The 19,499-nt window shown below is 33.8% G+C and overlaps 3 protein-coding genes across 3 annotated transcripts; all 3 read right to left on the minus strand.

Moving 5' to 3' along the window:
- Positions 1-686: 686 nt before the first annotated feature.
- Positions 687-5,819, minus strand: LOC133325673 (alaserpin-like). The gene is made up of 4 exons (XM_061534395.1): positions 5,807-5,819; positions 1,073-1,989; positions 878-1,016; positions 687-805 (listed from the first exon to the last, which is right to left on the minus strand). Exons 1-4 carry the CDS (start codon positions 5,817-5,819, stop codon positions 687-689), a joined length of 1,188 nt encoding a protein of 395 aa, XP_061390379.1.
- Positions 5,820-7,612: 1,793 nt separating this feature from the next.
- On the minus strand, positions 7,613-13,146 carry LOC133325670 (serine protease inhibitor 42Dd-like). The gene is made up of 4 exons (XM_061534391.1): positions 13,134-13,146; positions 9,305-10,221; positions 7,817-7,955; positions 7,613-7,734 (listed from the first exon to the last, which is right to left on the minus strand). Exons 1-4 carry the CDS (start codon positions 13,144-13,146, stop codon positions 7,613-7,615), a joined length of 1,191 nt encoding a protein of 396 aa, XP_061390375.1.
- Positions 13,147-14,498: 1,352 nt separating this feature from the next.
- On the minus strand, positions 14,499-19,482 carry LOC133325671 (serine protease inhibitor 3/4-like). Its single transcript, XM_061534392.1, has 3 exons — positions 18,451-19,482; positions 14,683-14,821; positions 14,499-14,623 (listed from the first exon to the last, which is right to left on the minus strand). Exons 1-3 carry the CDS (start codon positions 19,480-19,482, stop codon positions 14,499-14,501), a joined length of 1,296 nt encoding a protein of 431 aa, XP_061390376.1.
- Positions 19,483-19,499: the final 17 nt, after the last annotated feature.

Consider the following 19,499-nt stretch of genomic DNA (forward strand, 5'->3'; position numbering starts at 1 on the left):
TATTCTTAAAAAACTCCACGCCTTGTATTTGTCCCTTAAAAATATTTTTTAAAAACCCCACATCTTGTATTTGTCCCTTAAAAATATTCTTTAAAAATGCCACGCCTTGTATTTGTTCCTTAAAAATATTCTTTAAAAACTCCACGCCTTGTATTGGTGCCTGAAAATTATTCTTTATAAAATCCACACCCTGTATTGGTCCCCGGAAAATATTCTTTATAAAATCCCTATACAAATATTCTTTAAAAAAATCCAAAATACCCCTTTTTAAACCTCATTATATTAAAAATTAAGAAATATGTGGTACTTACTCGTTCCCATTGCGATAAATGTGCCGAATAGAATGAACAACATATTCGAAAAACTAATATGCACATCAAAACCGCATATATCTCAAAGCAAATAAATAATGAAATCATTCATTTACTAAGAAAACAAAAATATTTGTGCATTTGTTGTTAGTCAAAAACAAATCTATTATTTTTAGCAGCAGTCTGTCCATTGTTCGCATGTTATTGCTTTCAGGGGAATTCCAAATACATCACCGACAAAGTATCACAAAATTACTTAAAAGAAAGCAAGACAGTAGTATTTTTCAAGTTGTTTTATCCGATTTATTGTATTTTGGAAATTCGTATTTTTTTTAAATATTTTTATCACAAAGTAAAATTTTTATATTAAATTTTTCAAAACTTAACAACAGTGCCTTGGAAAATTGGTATAAAGTCCTCATTAATAATTGCATAATAGAATGGGTGGTTGGCTGTAAAGAAAGCGGGTAGCGATCGAGCAGTTGCAACAATACCTAGAAATAAATAATAAAATATATTTATATTAATAAACAAATTAATTATATTTTTATTTAATTTCCACTTACTTGTTGCACCACTTGCTTCGGTACCATATTCTGTGACCGATATAAAAGCCTTATGTACCGCACTTGAGATATACAAGGGTTCCGGGGATTTCTTCATTTTTGTGAAATCGGCGCGGCCAAACATTTGTTTCATACCCATCTGTAAACAAGATATGTTGTATTAACAAATTCACTTCCCATTTATGTTTAACTCACATTCATTAACGGCTCCAGTAAATTAATTTCGAACTCTGCCTCAAATTTCGGCATTAACACCTCAACATGTTGTTTGGAAAGACGTGATTGCAGCGACTTTAGCGATACCGTTCTCAACTTCTCCTCCAACGAGTTCAAACCCGTCTTTGCGTTTGGTAATAAAATAATCATTGACAAATCGGAATTTTTATACGGCATGCGTACAACGCTACAATCCAAATCCATTAATTCAGCATAATCAAAATAATCCTCTGCCACCATCATTGGTACCTTAACACTTGTCTTATCATCAACGAAAAAATCTTGATCACTTGTATATTCCTCATCGAAATGCGTCCGCCATTCACCCTTAAAATGTATGGCACTAACCAACACCAAGTGGGTATCAATACCCAAAACAGATGGTGAGATTAGATTATGGATTTTATTATCAGTTTTCGATTCAACCCATTTATTAATGAGGTCTGCTGCCTCTTTGGTATGTTCAAAATCAACAAATTCCGGCGAGGAGAAGAATTTTTCCGTAAGAGCATTTTTGAAATCATCCTGCAGTAGAGTGTGTTCCTTTACATAGACTTTATTGGCAATTTTCAGCATTTTGCCATCTTCATATTTTGCCAATAGGGTGTGATAATTTTCAGCAATATCTTCGGGTTTTTGTCCTGTGAATTTTAGGCCTTGATCCATTTCAGTGGCCGTTTGACCATTGGCACCCATTCGTGTCATGGCCAGGCAACTATGTATGGAGAATGGTGAATAAATGATGTTTGTCTGACTATTTGTCTTAAATAATTCACTGAAAAGTTGTTGGCTAAAGCCACGTAGGCTTGATTTGAATTCCACATCGCCTGCACAGGTGACAGAATAAACGGTGAGTAGGAGCAGAGCAGTTGTTGAAAGGACACGGGATATTTTGACTGGAAATAAAACCAGAAATAAATAAAATTTTTTTTATAGAAAAACTAAATTTGTTAAAGATATATATTTTTCAACACTAAATCTAAGCGAGATTATTATGCCCGAATGCTTAAATTTGTTAAAAAATGGTTTCCACAAAATATCCTAATCAGCGAGAATTTGTCAAAGAATATTTTTCGAGGATTCAATACAAGCGTGGATTAGTTAAATAATATTTTTTCAAGGGCCAATAAAGGTGGGGACTTTTTAAGGAATATTTTTCCAGGTTCTAATACAAGGCGTGGATTTTTTGAAGAATATTTTTCATTAATAAATAACGTCGATCTTTTTAAGGTCTCTTTATACCCTTCACCACACTGTGGTACAGGGTATTATGTCTTTGTGCATATGTTTGTAACAGGCAAAAATAATCGAGATAGACCCATGGTTCCTTTTGAGAATATGCATAGAATCACTTTCTGAGTCGATTTACGCATGTCCGTCTGTCTGTCCGTCCGTCTGTCCATGTTAAATTGTAAACAAAGTACAGGTCGCATTTATGATCCGAATTGAACGAAATTTGGCACAGGTCACTTAATTGGCCCAAGGACGAACCCTATTAAAATTGGAGAAAATCGGTCCACGTTTAGGCATAGCTCCCATATTTCGGTATTTTGAGGTTCTTGAGCGCGTTTTTTAACTGAATTCGCTGAAATTTGGTACTTTTAGTTCTTATTGGGTAGCAAATCTCCCTACCAAAAATTATAAATAAAGGTACATATTTTCGGATAGCCCCCATATAAGGGTACCCCCAATTTTCGGTATTTTGATGTTCTTGAGCGCGTTTTTTAACTGAATTCGCTGCAATTTGGTACTTTGAGTTATTATTGGGTAGCAAATCTTCCTACCAAAAATTATAAATAAAGGTCAATTTTTTCGGATAGCCCCCATATAAGTGTACCCCCAATTTTCGGTATTTTGGGGGTTTTGATCGCATTTTTCGACCGAATTCGCTGCAATTTGGTACTTTGACTTCTTATTGGGTAGCAAATCTCCCTACCAAAAATTATAAATAAAGGTCCAGTTTTTCGGAGAGCCCCCATATAAGGGTACCCCCAATTTTCGGTATTTTCGGGTTCTTGGGCTCGTTTTATAACCTAATTCTCTGAAATTTTGTACATTGGGTTCTTATTGGGTGCCAAATTACTCCAAAATTATAAATATAGGTCCAGTTTTTCTGGTAGTCCCCATATAACTGTAACCCCAAATTTTTGGTATTTTGGGGGCTCTGATCGTATTTTTCGACCGAATTGACTGTAATTTAGTACGTCCAGTTCTTATTAGGTAGCAAATCTATCCACTATAAATTATAAATATTGGTCAATTTTTTCTGGTAGCCCCCCAATTTTCGGTATTTTGAGGTTCTTGAACCAAATTCTTTTTATACCCTTCACCACACTGTGGTACAGGGTATTATGTCTTTGTGCATATGTTTGTAACAGGCAAAAGGAAACGAGATAGATACATGGTTCCTTTCGAGAATATGCATAGAATCACTTTTTGAGTCGATTTATGCACGAAATTTGGCACAGCGTAACAAATTAGGTCTAGAATGATGTGTATTAAGTTTCCTGAAAATCGGTTCAGATTTATTTATAGCTCCCATATATATTTTCGTCCGATTTAATGTAAATGGTGCACAAAAGTCCCTATATATCTTTCGATTTGCACGAAATTTGGCACAGCGTAATGAATTATCTCTAGAATGATGTGTGTTAAGTTTCCTGCAAATCGGTTCAAATTTAGATATAGAACTCATATATATTTTCGTCCGATTTAAGTTAAATTGTGCACAAAAGTCCCTATATATCTCTCGATTTGCACTAAATTTGGTTTAGCGTAATGAATTAGGTCTAGAATTATGTGTGTTAAGTTTCCTGAAAATCGGTTCGAATTTAGATATAGCTCCCATATATTTTCGTCCGATTTAATGTAAATGGTGCACCAAAGTCCCTTAATATTTTTCGGTGTGCACTAAATTTGGCACAGCGTAATGAATTAGGCCTAGATGTGTGTTAAGTTTCCTGAAATCGGTTCAGATTTAGATATAGCTTCTTTATCTGACCAAATGAACAATTTAGTATCGATTGCAGAATGGCGTGTTTATGGTTCCAATTTCATTTTACTGGTCCTTTAAAAATGGTCCTTCAAAGTGGTGAAGGGTATCATATAGTCGGCCCCGTCCGACTTTACTACTTTCCTTACTGGTTTTTAAATATATTTTCAGGGACTAGTACAAGTTGTGGATTTTTCAAATAATGTTTTTTTTTTTGAGGGACTTAAATAGGCGTGGATTTTCTTAATAATTATTTTAATAATTTTAATGGGCCAATATAGGCGTGTATTTATTATAGAATATTTTTCAAGGGCCAATATAGGCGTAGATTGTCTTAAATAATATTTTTAATGGGCCAATATAGGCGTGGATTTAAAAAAGAATAGTTTCCATGGGTCAATATAGGCCTGGATTTATAAAAGAATATTTCTCAAGGGCCAATATAGGTCTGGATTTATAAAATAATATTTTTCAAAGTCCAATATAGGCTTGGATTTATAAAAGAATATTTTTCAAGGGCCATTATAGGCATGTATTTATAAAAGACAAATTTTCAAGGGCCAATATAGGCCTGGATTTATAAAAGAATATTTTGCAATCGCCAATATAGGCGTGGATTTATAAAAGACAAATTTTCAAGGGCCAATATAGGCCTGGATTTATAAAAGACAAATTTTCAAGGGCCAATATAGGCCTGGATTTATAAAAGACAAATTTTCAAGGGCCAATATAGGCCTGGATTTATAAAAGAATATTTATCAAGGGCCAATATAGGCTTTGATTTTTAAGATAATACTTTTCAAGGGCCAATAAAGGCGTGGATTTAAAAAGAATATTTTTCAAGGGCCAATATAGGCGTGGATTTATAAAAGACAAATTTTCAAGGGCCAATATAGGCCTGGATTTATAAAAACATACTTTTTGGTGTTTAAAAAAAAAAAATATTTTGTCAGGTTAGGCATGGATGTTTTAAAGAATATTTTTTCAGGAACTAATACGAAGCATGGATTTTTAAAGAATATTTTTTCAGGAACTAATTTTTTCAAAAATAATATAAGACACGGATTTTTTAAAAAAAAAAATTCAGGGTCTATTTGAGGCATCATGTCGTGATTTTTTAAATACCATTTTTCAAAGGCCAATATAGGTGCGGATTTTTCAAAAAAATATTTTTCAAGGATCGCGACAAGCCTTAATTTTTTATTTTTAAAGATCTTATGTAACCATGGATCCTTATAAAGAATATTTTTTTTATAAATTCAGACAATCGTTGTTTTTTTGAAGAATATTTTTCAAGAACGTAGGCAAGTCTGGATTTTATGAAGAATATTTTTTCAGGGAGTAATACAGGAACATGTAGCACCAAAAGGCTGAGATTTTTTGAAAAATTACGTTTTGGCAGGATCGAACGTTTTTGAACTTTTAGTCAGGTTTAGATAATGGTTTTTGGTTTGTATTATTTGATAAAGTTGGAAATAATTCGACATTGGCATTGGCATATTATTAAAAATTTTGGCATAAAATCAGTGGACTGCTCCCCAACTAATTTTATTTTTGATTCATCGTGAATGAGTTATGGTTTTTGTTTTCACTTTTTTCAACTAAGTCGTATTATTAAATTACTTCATAAACACGTTCATGACCTTACAATTAGTATATTACTTCGATACGATTAGAAACACAAAACGACAACAACAATAACAACAAAAAATACTATTCACCATTTAGCCCCATTCTGTTTTGAAGCGATGCGAGATTTTCTCACTGGACGTGTTTAAATAGCAAATGTTTTCTTAGCACTGATTTTGATTATCAATCAAAGCTAGAAATAAAGTGTCATTACTTAGCGAATTGTTGTTGTCGATTTATCAATTTTTGTTTTTGTAGATGAAATGGAAATAACAAAACCGCAAAGCTTGTACAGTGGTTCAACAATAATAGCATAATGAATACAATGCATTTAAATATTGATTTGTTATCTAGCAAAGGTCTCACACTGTGCCCGAAGAGCGAACTTCGATGCGATTTCGTGTTTGCTGAAATATTTGCAATGTTAATGTTTGGGATTTGGATTTGAGAAGAGACGCCAAAAATGTATTTAGTTTGAGAACATAAATATATATTCAGGGACTAATAAAAACTAGTTAGGAAAGTAGCAAAGTCGGACTGAGCCGACTATATAATACCCTTCATCACTTTGGGTATATTCTAAATATGCCTCCTAACAGACTCCAACTTTTCGAAAGAACATTTGCATCAAATTGAACGAACTTGAATATAAGATCTTTATGCCTTTCTGGAACCTATGCTAAATTTCATTTCATTGAACCGAGAGCTTTATCTAAATTTGGAACAAATTTCACGAAGCTTATCGCACATCACTCTACACTATGACAAATTTCGTGCAAATCGAAAGATATATAGGGACTTTGGTGTAGCATTTACATAAAATCGGATGAAAATATATATGGGTGCTATATCTAAATCTGAACCGATTTCCACGAAACTTATCACATATCATTCTAGACTTAATTCAGTACGCTGTGCCAAATTTCGTGCAAATCGAATGATATATAGAGACATTGGTGCACAATTTACTTTAAATTGGATGCAGATATATATGGGACCTATATCTAACTCTGAGCCGATTTTCACTAAACTTCGCACACATCATTCTAGACTCAATTCAGTACGCTATGCCAAATTTCGTGCAAATCGAAAGATATATAGGGACATTGGTCCACCATTTACTTTAAATCGGACGAAAATATATATGAGAGCTATATCAAAATCTGGACCGATTTTCACGAAACTTAGCACACATCATTCTAGACTTAATTCAGTAAGCTGTGCCAAATTTCGTGCAAATCGAATGATATATAGGGGCATTGGTGCACCATTTACTGAAAATCGGACGAAACTATATATGGGAGCTATATCTAAATCTGAACCGATTTCAACAGGGTTCGTCCTTGGACAAAATAAATGACCAACTTTCATCCAATTCGGGTCATAAATGCGACCTGTAATTTGTTTACAATTTAACATGGACACAACAATTTAACATGGACACACTTCACCACAGTGTGGTGAAGAGTATAAATAATATTTCTTCGGAGACTAATAATTTTAGGGTCTAGTACAAGGCGTGTATTAAAAAAATATATATTTTATATAATATAATAATGCGATGAGCGAATTTAAAAAATATATATATATTATTTAGGCGCTAATACAGGACATGGATTTTTTATAGAATATTTTTTCAGGGACTAATATAAGGCGTGGATTTTGTAAAGAATATTTTCAGAGACTAATACAAGGCTTTTTTTAAATAATGTTTTTTAGGGACTAATAAAAGACTTTTTTAAATGAAATATGCACTGTATTAATTATATACATTTCCCCTTTGACCCACAGTAAAACACTGATTATTAAAAAAATCCGAATGCATCCCAAACAAGCTTTATTCCGAATCATTTGTTTATTATTATAATTGTTTATACATTTAAACACGTATCAAATATTTACATTGACATTCCGGCAAAAGTTCCCTCGAATATCGGCTCAAATTGAGAATTAACTATAGCATAGTAAAATGTACGATCTGCTTCAAATATCTCGTATTGACGGTGCATGGTATTAGCGACTATATAAATAGAAGTGAAGAAAATAAAATATTATTGTAAATATAATTATTAAGAAAATATGATGTTTAAGAATATACTTACAGTCATAGGGTACAACTTTCTCAACCGATTCATTTATTTCAATCGAAGCTTGATGGATGACATCGTTAAAGTGAATGGCTTGATTTTGTTCAATCATTTTATCGAAGCGAGCTGAGGTAAAGAACTTCGTCATACCCATCTGAAATTGAAGGAGAATATATTGTTACATGACGAACAATTATTTAAGGTAACGCAACCCTATATAGTTTCGTCCGATATAAGGTAAATGGTGCACAAAACACCCAGTATTTGTTTCGATTGAAATAAAATTTTGCCCAGCGTACTGAACTAAGTCCATATTGATATATACGAAGTTATATAGCTCCCATATATATTTTTTTACCGATTTTTGGTAAATGGTTCCCCAAACACACAATATTTTACCGATTCAAACAAAATTTTGCACAGCGTACTGAACTAGGTTTATATATAACACCCATATATAGTTTCGTCCGATTTTTGGTAATGGTGCACAAAACTTCCAATTTTTGTCCGATCGCTACAAATATTGAAATATTCGAAGTTTTGTGGAAATCGGTTCAGATTTAGATATAGCTCCGTCCGAAATTATCTAAATGGTGCACCAAACATCCGAGGATTTTCCGATTCAGATTTAGATACCTCGTACATATAGTTCCGTCAGATTTTATGTAAATGGTGCACCAAAGAGCCTATGTTTATGAAATTGAGGACAGCGCATTGTACTGCAGCATAACGTGGTATACTCCACGGTTGCCCAATTATATCCATATTTACATACAGCTACACATACATTATTTTGTCTCGATTTCACGGTACACCAGAAAATCCGAATTGGATGGTACACCACAGAATCTGATTGACTGATATGCGTTTTTTATGGTTTATATATCTATGTAGATCACACATTTAGTTTCGCCCGATTTTATTTCAATGTTCCTCTAAAGATTATATGTCTGTTCTATCTACAGGATATGGTATATATAATCATCTCTTGTATGTATCTAAAGTGGCGAAGGGTATCATATAGTCGGCCCCGTCCGACCTTTGAACTTTTTTTTACTGTTTTTTTATGGAAACAATACTCAGAAGGAGGGACCATTTTCTCTATAAACTCAGAACCTAATGCTCAGAACCTAATTTTTCCATAATGAATTTTCCGATACAGAATCCAATTTCTACTAATACTTATCTTCGGTTCCCGTGGATCAGGAAAAAATTGGAGGATTAAAATGAAAAGGGAGAACAATTTTTTACAAAAAAAAGACCTGAAAAACTGATGACATATTTTTCAAAATAAATTAAATCTCAAAAGATTCTGCTTGAAACACCTGCAAATATTCCCCACAGACCTATAAAATATGCATGTGCTAAGGCCTTGAATCTGAAATTATTTGTTTTGGGTCTGTTTCAAATTTCAACATCTGCTATGGTCCTAATTCAAAATTTCCAGATTTTAATATTAGCTCATATCTAAACATATGCTGTATTGATAATTCCAAAACTTACCTTCTTTAAAAAATATTTCAAATTCATTTGAAATTGTGCTTTAAATTTGGGTAAAATAATATACCCTTCAGCTTCTGTGAATTTCCTCTTCAAGGATCTTAAATCGAAATCAATTTCCTGTATAATTCTCATAAATCTTTTCATTGGCATTCTATCGGCTGGCTTTATAACAATTAATGATAAATCCGAATCTCTATACGGTATACGAATAGCTGTTGATAAAAGGTCTTTGGTTAGCATGGCATATTCGAATTTTCCCTTATATTTCATCATGGGAATATTTATTCGGCTTGTGGCATTTAGACGAAATGGTTTTTCTTCTATTCCCTCGGCGGGTAGGGGTAAAGCAAAATCCCCATTAAAGTGTGCCGTACTTAGCAGTAATGCTTCTGGATTGTGGCCCAAATCTTGAGGTTGCAATACATTTTTAATAGTGTAATTTGTATTTTTGCCAATGGTTTCATTTATGACTTCCATTGCTTGATTGAGTTGAAAAAAGTCCACCAAAAGTCGAGTTGAATAAAATTGTCCGGTGACAATTTGTAAAAAATTGTCTTTCAGTCGAAATTTGTGATTAAGGCAAATTATGTTTGCAATTTTTAAATTAGTTTCGCTTTTAAAATTCGCCAGCAAAGATCCATATTTTTCCAATATTTCAGATTCCGTTTCATATTGCCGCAAGGTTTGTTCTATTTCATCAGCCGTCTCGCCACCAGTTCCCATTAGGACCATTGATAGAGCTGAACGCAAGGCAAAGGGAGATATCAGTGTATTTTGATTTTCATTTGTTGTAAATACTTCATGAAGTAGTTGACGATTGAAACTGCCCAATCTGTAGTTTATTTCTGGTTTTGCCGATCTCGCTGGCGATGAGCATGCCAGTAAAACGACAAGAATTACGTGGGGAAATATCTTAACTGAAATGAATTAAATTGAAAAATTATTAGTAAATTAAATAATTCAATATATATATATATATATACGAGATCTGATACATACATATATTTTGGGTTTTATAATAAAAACATGTAATAAAGAGCTGTGAAATGTTGCACACATATTGTTACTCCCCCAAGGATGTTTGGTACTGAAAATTCGGTAGTTTGAAGCTTTTAGGCACGTTTTCAACCTAATCAGCTGATTAGTATTTCGGGTTCTTTTCCTACTAAAAATTATCAGTATTGGTCCACTTTATAGAGTAGCCCCAAATTTTGGTATATGGAAACTTTTGGGTATAGGCTCATACAACGCTACATCGCAAATGTCGGTATTTTGGAGAATTTGGGTCAAAAAATTTGTTGATTTAATTCGAATCTACAGTAATTCAAGAAGGTCCCTACAAAATTTCAAGTGAAAATCTCAAGAACTGTTGAAGATATAGCCGATTTAATGTGTCAGCATCAAGTGACGGCTAAAGGGCTTCTCAAACTTTAAACACGTTTTTCTCTTTTGTGAATGGCGGGCACGATAACTCAAAAACTAATGACCCAATCGATTCCAAATTTTTACTCGTTTCTCTGTGAGTGTATAGCTATCGTATGACCTAGGATAAAGTCAATAGGTGAAGATCTTCCTTATTTTTTAACTTGGTTTTTGGTAAAAAATCGGCGATTTTCCAAAACTATTTTTTTAAAGGTCCGCCATTTTGTTAATTTTAGAGCGAAGTCAATAAGTCGAGAGACAGACATGTGCTCTTTCTAACACCGTTGGAATTTTCGGATTCCGATGTTCCAGTGAGGAGTTATCATGCCCGCCATCAAAAGTAAGGACTTTTCTTTAATCACAACAACAAAACAATAACAAAAATTGTTTGTAAATTATTTTTCTTCTCTTTTAAATCTTCAAGTATATATGTGCAAAGTTACAAACATTATCAAGCATTGGCATTGATTTACTAGCCCATTGACAATCTTGAAAAATTAAAATCGTGAATGAGGGGGGTTCCCTTAAACCAAATTGACTGCAATTTTATATTCTGGATTATCATTGAGTAGAACATCTCCCTATCACAAACCAGTGAGCAATATAGTCAGACGAGGCCGACCATATGATACCCTACACAATTGCCACATGACTGTAACTTTCTGCAGATCTATATTTAGTGCTTGGACAATATTTTGCGATACTTGCTTTGAAGTCAACAACTCGTCTATATATCCCAGGCATATTCTCCGAATATTGTTTTCAGGGATGAGCACATGCATTTTTTTTGTAATTTTATGCAGATATATCTCGGTTGATTTGACCATAACCGGAAGTTCATGTAAAATTTCATAGCGATCAGCCTGACATTTGCGCCCTCTACACACTCTCAACCACTGATCTTGCATATTATGTCAACATATAAGGTATATTTCCATCAGGAGTATATATATTTATATATACGCCATAGAATTCTAATTCTTTAATTTTTCACACAAAAGTTTGGGTCCATTTGACCCGCTAAATATTTATCGTAATCATAAACATTCGCGGTGTTCGGGTCATAATTTTAGACTCTGGAGCGACCAGAAAAACGTACAAAAATATAGATGTTGGTCCAATGATTTCGTGTTTATAAATTATAATGGACAGACGAACGCATGGATACACAAGTATAAATCTACTCTATTGAGAATATTCATAGAATTACTTCTTGAGCCGATTTCTGCATGTCCGCCAGACCGTCCGTCCCTTTGTTCATGTTAAATTGTAAACAAAGAACAGGTCGATCCGAATCGGATGAAATTTGGCAAAGGTCACTAATTTGGACAAAGGACGTACCCAATGAGAATTGGAGAAAATCGGATCAGATTAAGATATTGCTCCCACATATATTTTCGTCCGATTTTATGTAAATCGTGCACCAAACTCTCAAGATTTGTTCGATTGAGACAAAATTTTGAACAGCGTACTGAATTAGGTACAGATTAATGTATGCTAAGTTTTGTTGAAATCCGTACAGATTTAAATATAGCTTACATATATATCTTCGTCCGACTTAATGTAAATGGTGCACCAAAACTCCGATATATCTTTCGATGTGCACGAAATTTGGCACAGCGTACTGAATTGAGTCCATAATGATGTGTGCTACGTTTCGTGAGAATCGGTTCAGATTTAGATATAGCTCCCATATATATTTTCGTCCGAATTAATTTTGATTTGCACGAAATTTGGCATACTGTACTGAATTGAGTCTAGAATGGGGTCTATCAAGCTTCGTGAAAATTGGTTCAGATTAAGATATAGCTCCCATATATATTTTATGTATGATGGACCAAAACCCCTATATATCTAAATTTTGAAAAGTGCGACCTACCGAATAGCGTGTATTGTCCCATTGTACGCAAACGACCCTAAACTTGCCCAAATGAAATGACATTTAGCATAGATTCCGGAAAGATAAAGATCACTTATTTAAGTTCGTTCAATCTTATGTCAATGTATTTTCGAGAGGCGATGTCTGTCAGGAGACATATGTAGAATATATCCAAAGTGGAGAAGGGTATCATATAGTCGGCCCAGTTCGACTTCACTACCCTACTGGTTTTTGCATGTTAAAGTCCCTGTCTCAATTTTCCAAGTATGTAATTTGAACATTATGTTTTCAGGCCATGACAACTTGCTATCACACAATACACGGACATAGTCCCTCCATCTGGTGGAGAGTATAAAAAGTCTGGCCCGGCCAAACTTACCGACGTTTTTACTTGGAAAAATGAACTAAATAAAAATGTTGAAATTCGTGGAAATTTGAAATTGATCTTATGTATTTCCATAAATGGAATGATGTTAATGTCTTCAATGTATAAATAATGATTTGAAGGTGCTTTTTATTTATACTTACCACTGAGTTCCATATTTTTATATTTATTTGTTTATTTGCCAAACTGTATTAATGTTTAAAGGTGCAATCTATAACTGAATAATATTTTAACAAATGTTGTTTATTTATATTGCAAAATGTTTTTGTCATTTAGACAAAGGTTAGAAATTATTTAGCATGAAGAACAACGCAATACATATTTATGTATTTAAATAAGAGCAAAAACAACCTAGTGAAGACGAATAAGGCGAATGCGTAGAATATAAACGCATAACAAATATAAATTCATCTTGTAGACACTTCTTAGGAATTGTCACAGATGGCATTTTCTGATAATGACGAATGCATGACGGAATTTTGAATTTATGTTAAATATTGGAGGCATTGATAGACAGTCAGAATTAAAATATAAACAATTTGTCCGAGAATGTTATTATAGAAAAACAAGTAAAAAATTATACACTACCCATGCCGGTCTATATGATAACCACTATTTGTTATTAGATTATGTTCCTGAATAGGATAAATAAAATTCAAATATTTCAGTAAAAAGCAATATAAAACATCCTTATTTTCAATTTTAAATCTAATACATGGTACAATTATAAAAGGTAACAGCAAATCCCAGCTGATTTGATTCCAACGTAATACTAGTGTCAATATGAATTTGACAAATTATGTTTTTAAAAATCACCCAACAGGAAAATTGGGAACACATACAATTTGAAATTGTTCTTTATTAATGTGCTCCGTATTCAATTTACTCAATCTGCCTGCTGGGAAAGTTTGAGGAAGCAAATCTTTCTTGAAGGAATAACTCGCTATTCCCAGCATTGTCATATGTGTTACCCATATATATGGCAATGGCTCAATTAAAGGAAAGATGTGGAAGCGATAGAAATATAAATTTGATAGATTTTCATTCATGTTATTCAATTTTTATTTTGAGGATTCGAAAATATTCCATTTTCAAAATAAAAATAATTTGATGATAATTTGTTTGTTTGTTTACATTTTTCTGTCAAATGAGTTGACACTAGTAGAACTTACAACAACAAATTTCCATGTGGTTGTTGTATAGTTTTTTGTACAACAACACTTGCTGTTACCTTTTATAATTATACCATGAATCTAATACGACATTTGCATTAAAACTTTTTACCGGGTTAACCTACTCTATGAGGATTTATTTGACATGCGTACAATGGAATTGACAATTGAAAACCACTGTGTTAACGGAATCCGGTATAATGTAAACGTACTATAAACAATTGAAATAATGTAGATATTATAAAAATGCAGTATGTAAAGCATTTGTGCTTAGTATTTATTTAAAATTTAAGTGTTTGTGCTGCTGTGGTATTGAATGTTAGTATAATAAGCCCTTTAAACTCCCACGAATGTCCCCTCAAAAAATGGTATAAAATCTTCATTGATGATGGCATAATAAAATGGACGATTAACCTTGAAATCAAAGACCGGCAAAGATGAACGCAGATATGCATCGGCAGCTATGAAAAAAAAAATAATAATTATTTATTGTTTTTAGTTTAAAAGTTATTATAAATACCTGCAACTGCTGCAGCTTTTGTTCCCTCCTCATTAATTTCAATCGATGCTTGGTGGATTACTTCGGACAGTGCCAAGGGTCCTGGTGATTTTAACATCTTACCAAAATTGCGACTGGAGAACATTTTAGCCATGCCCATCTATAATTTGAAATAAGTTGATTGCTTTCAAATAATTAACAAAATTCTGTACGAAAAGAAATTATATCGAACAAGATCGTCCATTTGCTATAATGCACCAATTTTGTATGTGCTGGAGTAACTGTTAGAATGCATATCATAATTAAACCAGTGAGCGGAGCAGTATAGTCGGACGGGGCCGACCATACGATACCCTACACAACTATCACGGAAATCTAACTTTCTGCGGATTTTTATTCAGAGCCTGACAATATTTCGTGACAGTTGCACCTCTTGGCCGATTTGAGGCCAACAGTACTATTTCCTTACATTAACTTATTCTCCGAATATTACTAATATTCAGTACAGTCCTTCTAATAACTTGTCCAGATTACCTTGACCGTGGGTTGTGTTGTGATGTTCGGTTTATAATTGTGGCCTATAGATCGACTCGAAAAAATAAGTTTTCGGTCCACTTCATCCCAAAATTATTATCTGATCATCACAGAAAATTATAGTCGTTGTCCTTGACCACTACTGGAACCTCATGGAACATTTCGAAGCGATCAGCTCTATATTTCCGCCCTCCAGTGTGCTAATGCGTTACTAAGTAATATCTCAGTACGTAAGCACCTGTAAATATTTAAGTGTAAAACTCCTTGTACATTAGAACTTTTTACCGGGGTTAACCCACTTTATGAGGATTTATTTGACATATATGGAAAGGAAATGGCAATTGAAACCCACTGGGTTAACGAAATCCGGTTAAATGTAAACGTACTGTAACTCCCACATATGAATACATACGACCATATAATTGGTATCAATTTAAAGGTCAACCACTCCTCTGGGTTATACTATCAACTTCTCGGGTCTTTGTTCTTCATGGGTAAATATATACGCTGTAGAATAATTTTTTTTTATTTTTCACAAAAAAGTCAGGGTCCATTTGACCCACTAAATATTGACCGATCTTTATCAAAATAGGCATGATTATTCTTTGGCCCAATCCCCTTCTCCGTGCAAAAATTCGCAGTGTTTGGGCCATAATTGCGGCCTCTGGAGCGACCAGAAAAACCGACAAAAATAAAGTTTTTGGTCCATTTCATCCCCTAAATATTAACCAATCTTTTCCAAAAACAATAGGGGTCTTCATTGGCCAGAACCCATCCTACATGCAAAATTTCATGAAGATTGGTCCATAACTGTGGCCTGTATCGTATTTACCAATTATAATGGACAGACGGACGGACGGACACACATGTCTTGATCGAATCAGCTAGTCGAGATATTACGATCGGTATACATAAAGGTGGGTTTAGGATCAATATTTCGCTGCGTTACAAACTTTTGGGGCTGCACAAAGCTATAATACCCTGACAACATAGTTGTGTAGGGTATAAAAATGTATGCTAAAACAAGTATGATCTTCGTTAAATTCGGCCGGTTCGAACTTTTTAAACCCTCCATCATGAGGTGGACATTCAATATACAAAAATTCGATCTCATCAGTTTTTTAAGGGTTACACCATTGAAAAATGCAACCACGAAATGCCTTGAACCTACCGAACATTGAACATACCGAAAATCTAGCATGACGGTTGAAAACATGTCTGAATTCTTTAAAACAAGCATGCTCGGCCATACACGCTACCGTAACAGAGTGTCGATGGTTAAACACGCATTCTCTTTTTCTCTTTTCGTCAGTCGTTTTTAATGATAATTTCTCAGTTACGCTCACCCACTTTTATGCTCAATTTTGTTATGCCCAACACTGCTTTAAAATTTCAAAAACTTGAGCGTCTCGTGGTTTGAGAGATTCTACCAAAATGTGAATCAATATTTGACACCCAATAGCTGCGCCGGACAGAAATTTGTATACCACCACTATGTGGTCTACATTTAAAATTCCTTCGGAGGAATTTTAAATGGGAACATGTTATTGCCATATGTGGTAGTAGGTTGTTGTACATACACTCAGGTTGAAAAACTGGGGTAGGTTGAACCTTCCGAAAATTAAGTGGTGCGTATGTTTATGATTATTTTTAAATATTAACCTTCTGGAAAGAAGACTTATATTTACCAAAAATCCGATATGCCAGATTATAGCCACTTCGATGTAAAAATTTGGTTAAAAAAACAGTGAGCGGAGTAGTATAGTCGGACGGGCCGACCATATGATACCCTACACAACCACCAGGAAAATCGAACATTCTGCGGTTTAATATTCTGAGTCTGTCTAATATTTCGCAATATTTTCACCCTCTTCACCGATAATAGGTCAATAGCTTGAGTTTCTAACCGCGGCATATTCTTAAAATCTTGTTTCCCAGACGTGAATATTTACGCCATAAAATAAAAATTTTGTTTTCGTTAATTTGACCCTCGGAATATTGACTGATCATCATCTAAAATATGTGTTAAATATGTGATGTTCTGCATATAATAATAGAGCGACTAGAAAATCTGACAAAAAGAAAGTGTTCGGTTCATTGCATCACCTAAATATCATCTCAACATCACCGAAAATTATAGGCATCCAATGTAAAGGTCAATTTTTCGAGTCTATGTCCTTTAGGAGTAAATTCCTGGTGTAAACCCCTTTCTACATGCGGGTCATAATTGTGTGTGTCTAAACCGACCAAAATAAACATTTTTGTCCATTTGATCCCCTAATATTAACGGATCATTTCCAAAAACAATAGTCATAACCGGAATTTCATGTAAAATTTCAAAGCGATCAGCGCGAGAATTCCGCCCTCTAGTGGCGTAATTGTTATACTAAAATATATCATAACACATAGACACCTTTAAATATTTACGTATAACTCCCACATACGAGTACATACAACAATATAATTGGTATCACTTTAACGGTCAAGCACTCCTCTTTGATATACTATAAACTTCTCCGATCTAGGTCCTTCAGCAGTAATGACAAATTTTGTAATTTTTCTCACAAAAGTCTGGGCATATTTGACCCGCAGAATATTGACCGCTCTTCATACTTATTCTTTGGCCACATTCCCTTCCTGGTGTAAGGGTGTTGTTCGGGTCATAATTGTGGCGACCATAAAAACCGACATAAATAATGTTTTTGGTGAATTTCATTCTCTAAATATTAACGGATTATTGCATGCATAATTTCGTGACTATTGGTGCAGCCTGACTGACAATGAGGGCTCGGTCAGCCAAGGTTTGTAAAATACCGAAAATGAGATGGTGCTGTTATATGGGAGCTATATCAAAATGTAAAAAATGTAAACCAATGTTGCTAATTTTGAGTTGGAAAATTTGAGTAGGATAACCTGAAAAGCTTGGAGATATTTTACCTTCAAAGCAATATACCCGTTATCCATAACGAACGTCCTGGAAATATTAGCAATTTTTGGACACAATTTCAAAGCTATATCTTATATATTGTGAGCTATATCGTCTTATCTACAAATAGGCAAAGGGATATGTCTATGGGGCCCTTAAGACTTTTTTTAACATGCTTTGGAATGTCCGAATATGCACCGTTTTGTTGTATGATTTGTTTTCATTTTAAAGGTAACTTCATAATGCCTAGCTCATGCCTCTCTTTCGGGAAAACACAATGGTTTATGTCTTAAAAATTTTAAATCTTAAATGAATCTGGAAGTTTTGACACGCAAAATGCTCATATCTCTTATAGGTAAAAATTTAAACTTGCGATATTTTTCCGACGAATCTAGTGTATGTAATTTAATAATACGTATTAATAATAATCCTACCTTTTTAAGTATGTCACTCAGCTTGATTTTAAATTCCGCTTTAAATTTTGGCATCTGCAAATCAACTTCCATGGCATATTTCACTTTTCTTGCAATAAGTGAAGACAACTCTATATTCTGTAACTTCCGTGTAATATTTGCCAAACCATCAATTGCATTGGGTAAAATAATTAACATCGAAAGATCAATATCCTCATAAGGTAATATAACCGCCGATGCTTCCAATTCATCCACAAAACCAAATTTAAATTTCGATTGTACTCTCATCATTTGAATTTTTCGAAAATTCTTCGTATCCAAATAGAAATATTCTTCTTTCGTTGATTCCTTCGGGAATGCTTTAGCCCATTTGCCATTGAAATAAATTGCACTTAAAATATATAAGCGGGTATAAGGACTTATGCTATCCTCAGTTATCAAATCCCTAATCATATTGTTTGTCTTCGAGGCAATCCAAGTATTAATTGCGGCTGTGGCATTTTCAACTTGAGTGAAATCGATATTTTCTGCAGTTGTATAGAAATTTTGGGATAAGATTTCATTATAATCATCTCTGAGTTCTTCGTTTTGCATTACATAGATTTTATTGGCAATTTTTAGTATGTCTCCTTGTTGATATTTTGCCAGTATGGAGTGATAATTGCTGGTCAATTGCTCCCTATTAATGTTGGCAAAATTTAAGCCACGTTGTAGCTGCTCAGCAGTTTGACCATCAGCACCCATTTGCAACATTGTCAAACACGATTGAATGGCAAAGGGAGATAGAATAATATTTTGTGGTCCATCATTTGTTAGAATTTCATTAAAAATTTTTCGTCCAAATTGCGATAAAGCTTTTTGGAAAATTGAATCGGAAAATGCTGCTGTTGTTTGGGCGCCACAAATGGCTAAGGCTCCAAGAAGTAGTGTTGTTTTAACTGTAGACATTTTTTGTAGTTTTTTTA

The sequence above is a fragment of the Musca vetustissima genome, unplaced genomic scaffold (assembly GCF_032173495.1).
Source record: "Musca vetustissima isolate MV318-11 ecotype Yass unplaced genomic scaffold, APGP_CSIRO_Mvet_v1 utg98388, whole genome shotgun sequence".
Lineage (NCBI taxonomy): Eukaryota > Metazoa > Arthropoda > Insecta > Diptera > Muscidae > Musca > Musca vetustissima.

Excerpts from the sequence above, each read along its gene's own strand:
- LOC133325673 (XM_061534395.1), bottom strand. Across the intron at positions 1,017-1,072 it reads TACTGGAGCCGTTAATGAAT|ATGGGTATGAAACAAATGTT; the intron begins GTGAGTTAAACA and ends TCTTGTTTACAG. Across the intron at positions 806-877 it reads CGAAGCAAGTGGTGCAACAA|GTATTGTTGCAACTGCTCGA; the intron begins GTAAGTGGAAAT and ends ATTTATTTCTAG.
- LOC133325670 (XM_061534391.1), bottom strand. Across the intron at positions 7,956-9,304 it reads TGAAATATTTTTTAAAGAAG|ATGGGTATGACGAAGTTCTT; the intron begins GTAAGTTTTGGA and ends CTTCAATTTCAG. Across the intron at positions 7,735-7,816 it reads GAAAGTTGTACCCTATGACT|TCGCTAATACCATGCACCGT; the intron begins GTAAGTATATTC and ends CTATTTATATAG.
- LOC133325671 (XM_061534392.1), bottom strand. The coding sequence starts at position 19,482 with ATGTCTACAGTTAAAACAACACTACTTCTTGGAGCCTTAGCCATTTGT. Across the intron at positions 14,822-18,450 it reads GAGATATGAGCATTTTGCGT|ATGGGCATGGCTAAAATGTT; the intron begins GTCAAAACTTCC and ends TTCAAATTATAG. Across the intron at positions 14,624-14,682 it reads AAAAGCTGCAGCAGTTGCAG|CTGCCGATGCATATCTGCGT; the intron begins GTATTTATAATA and ends TTTTTTTCATAG.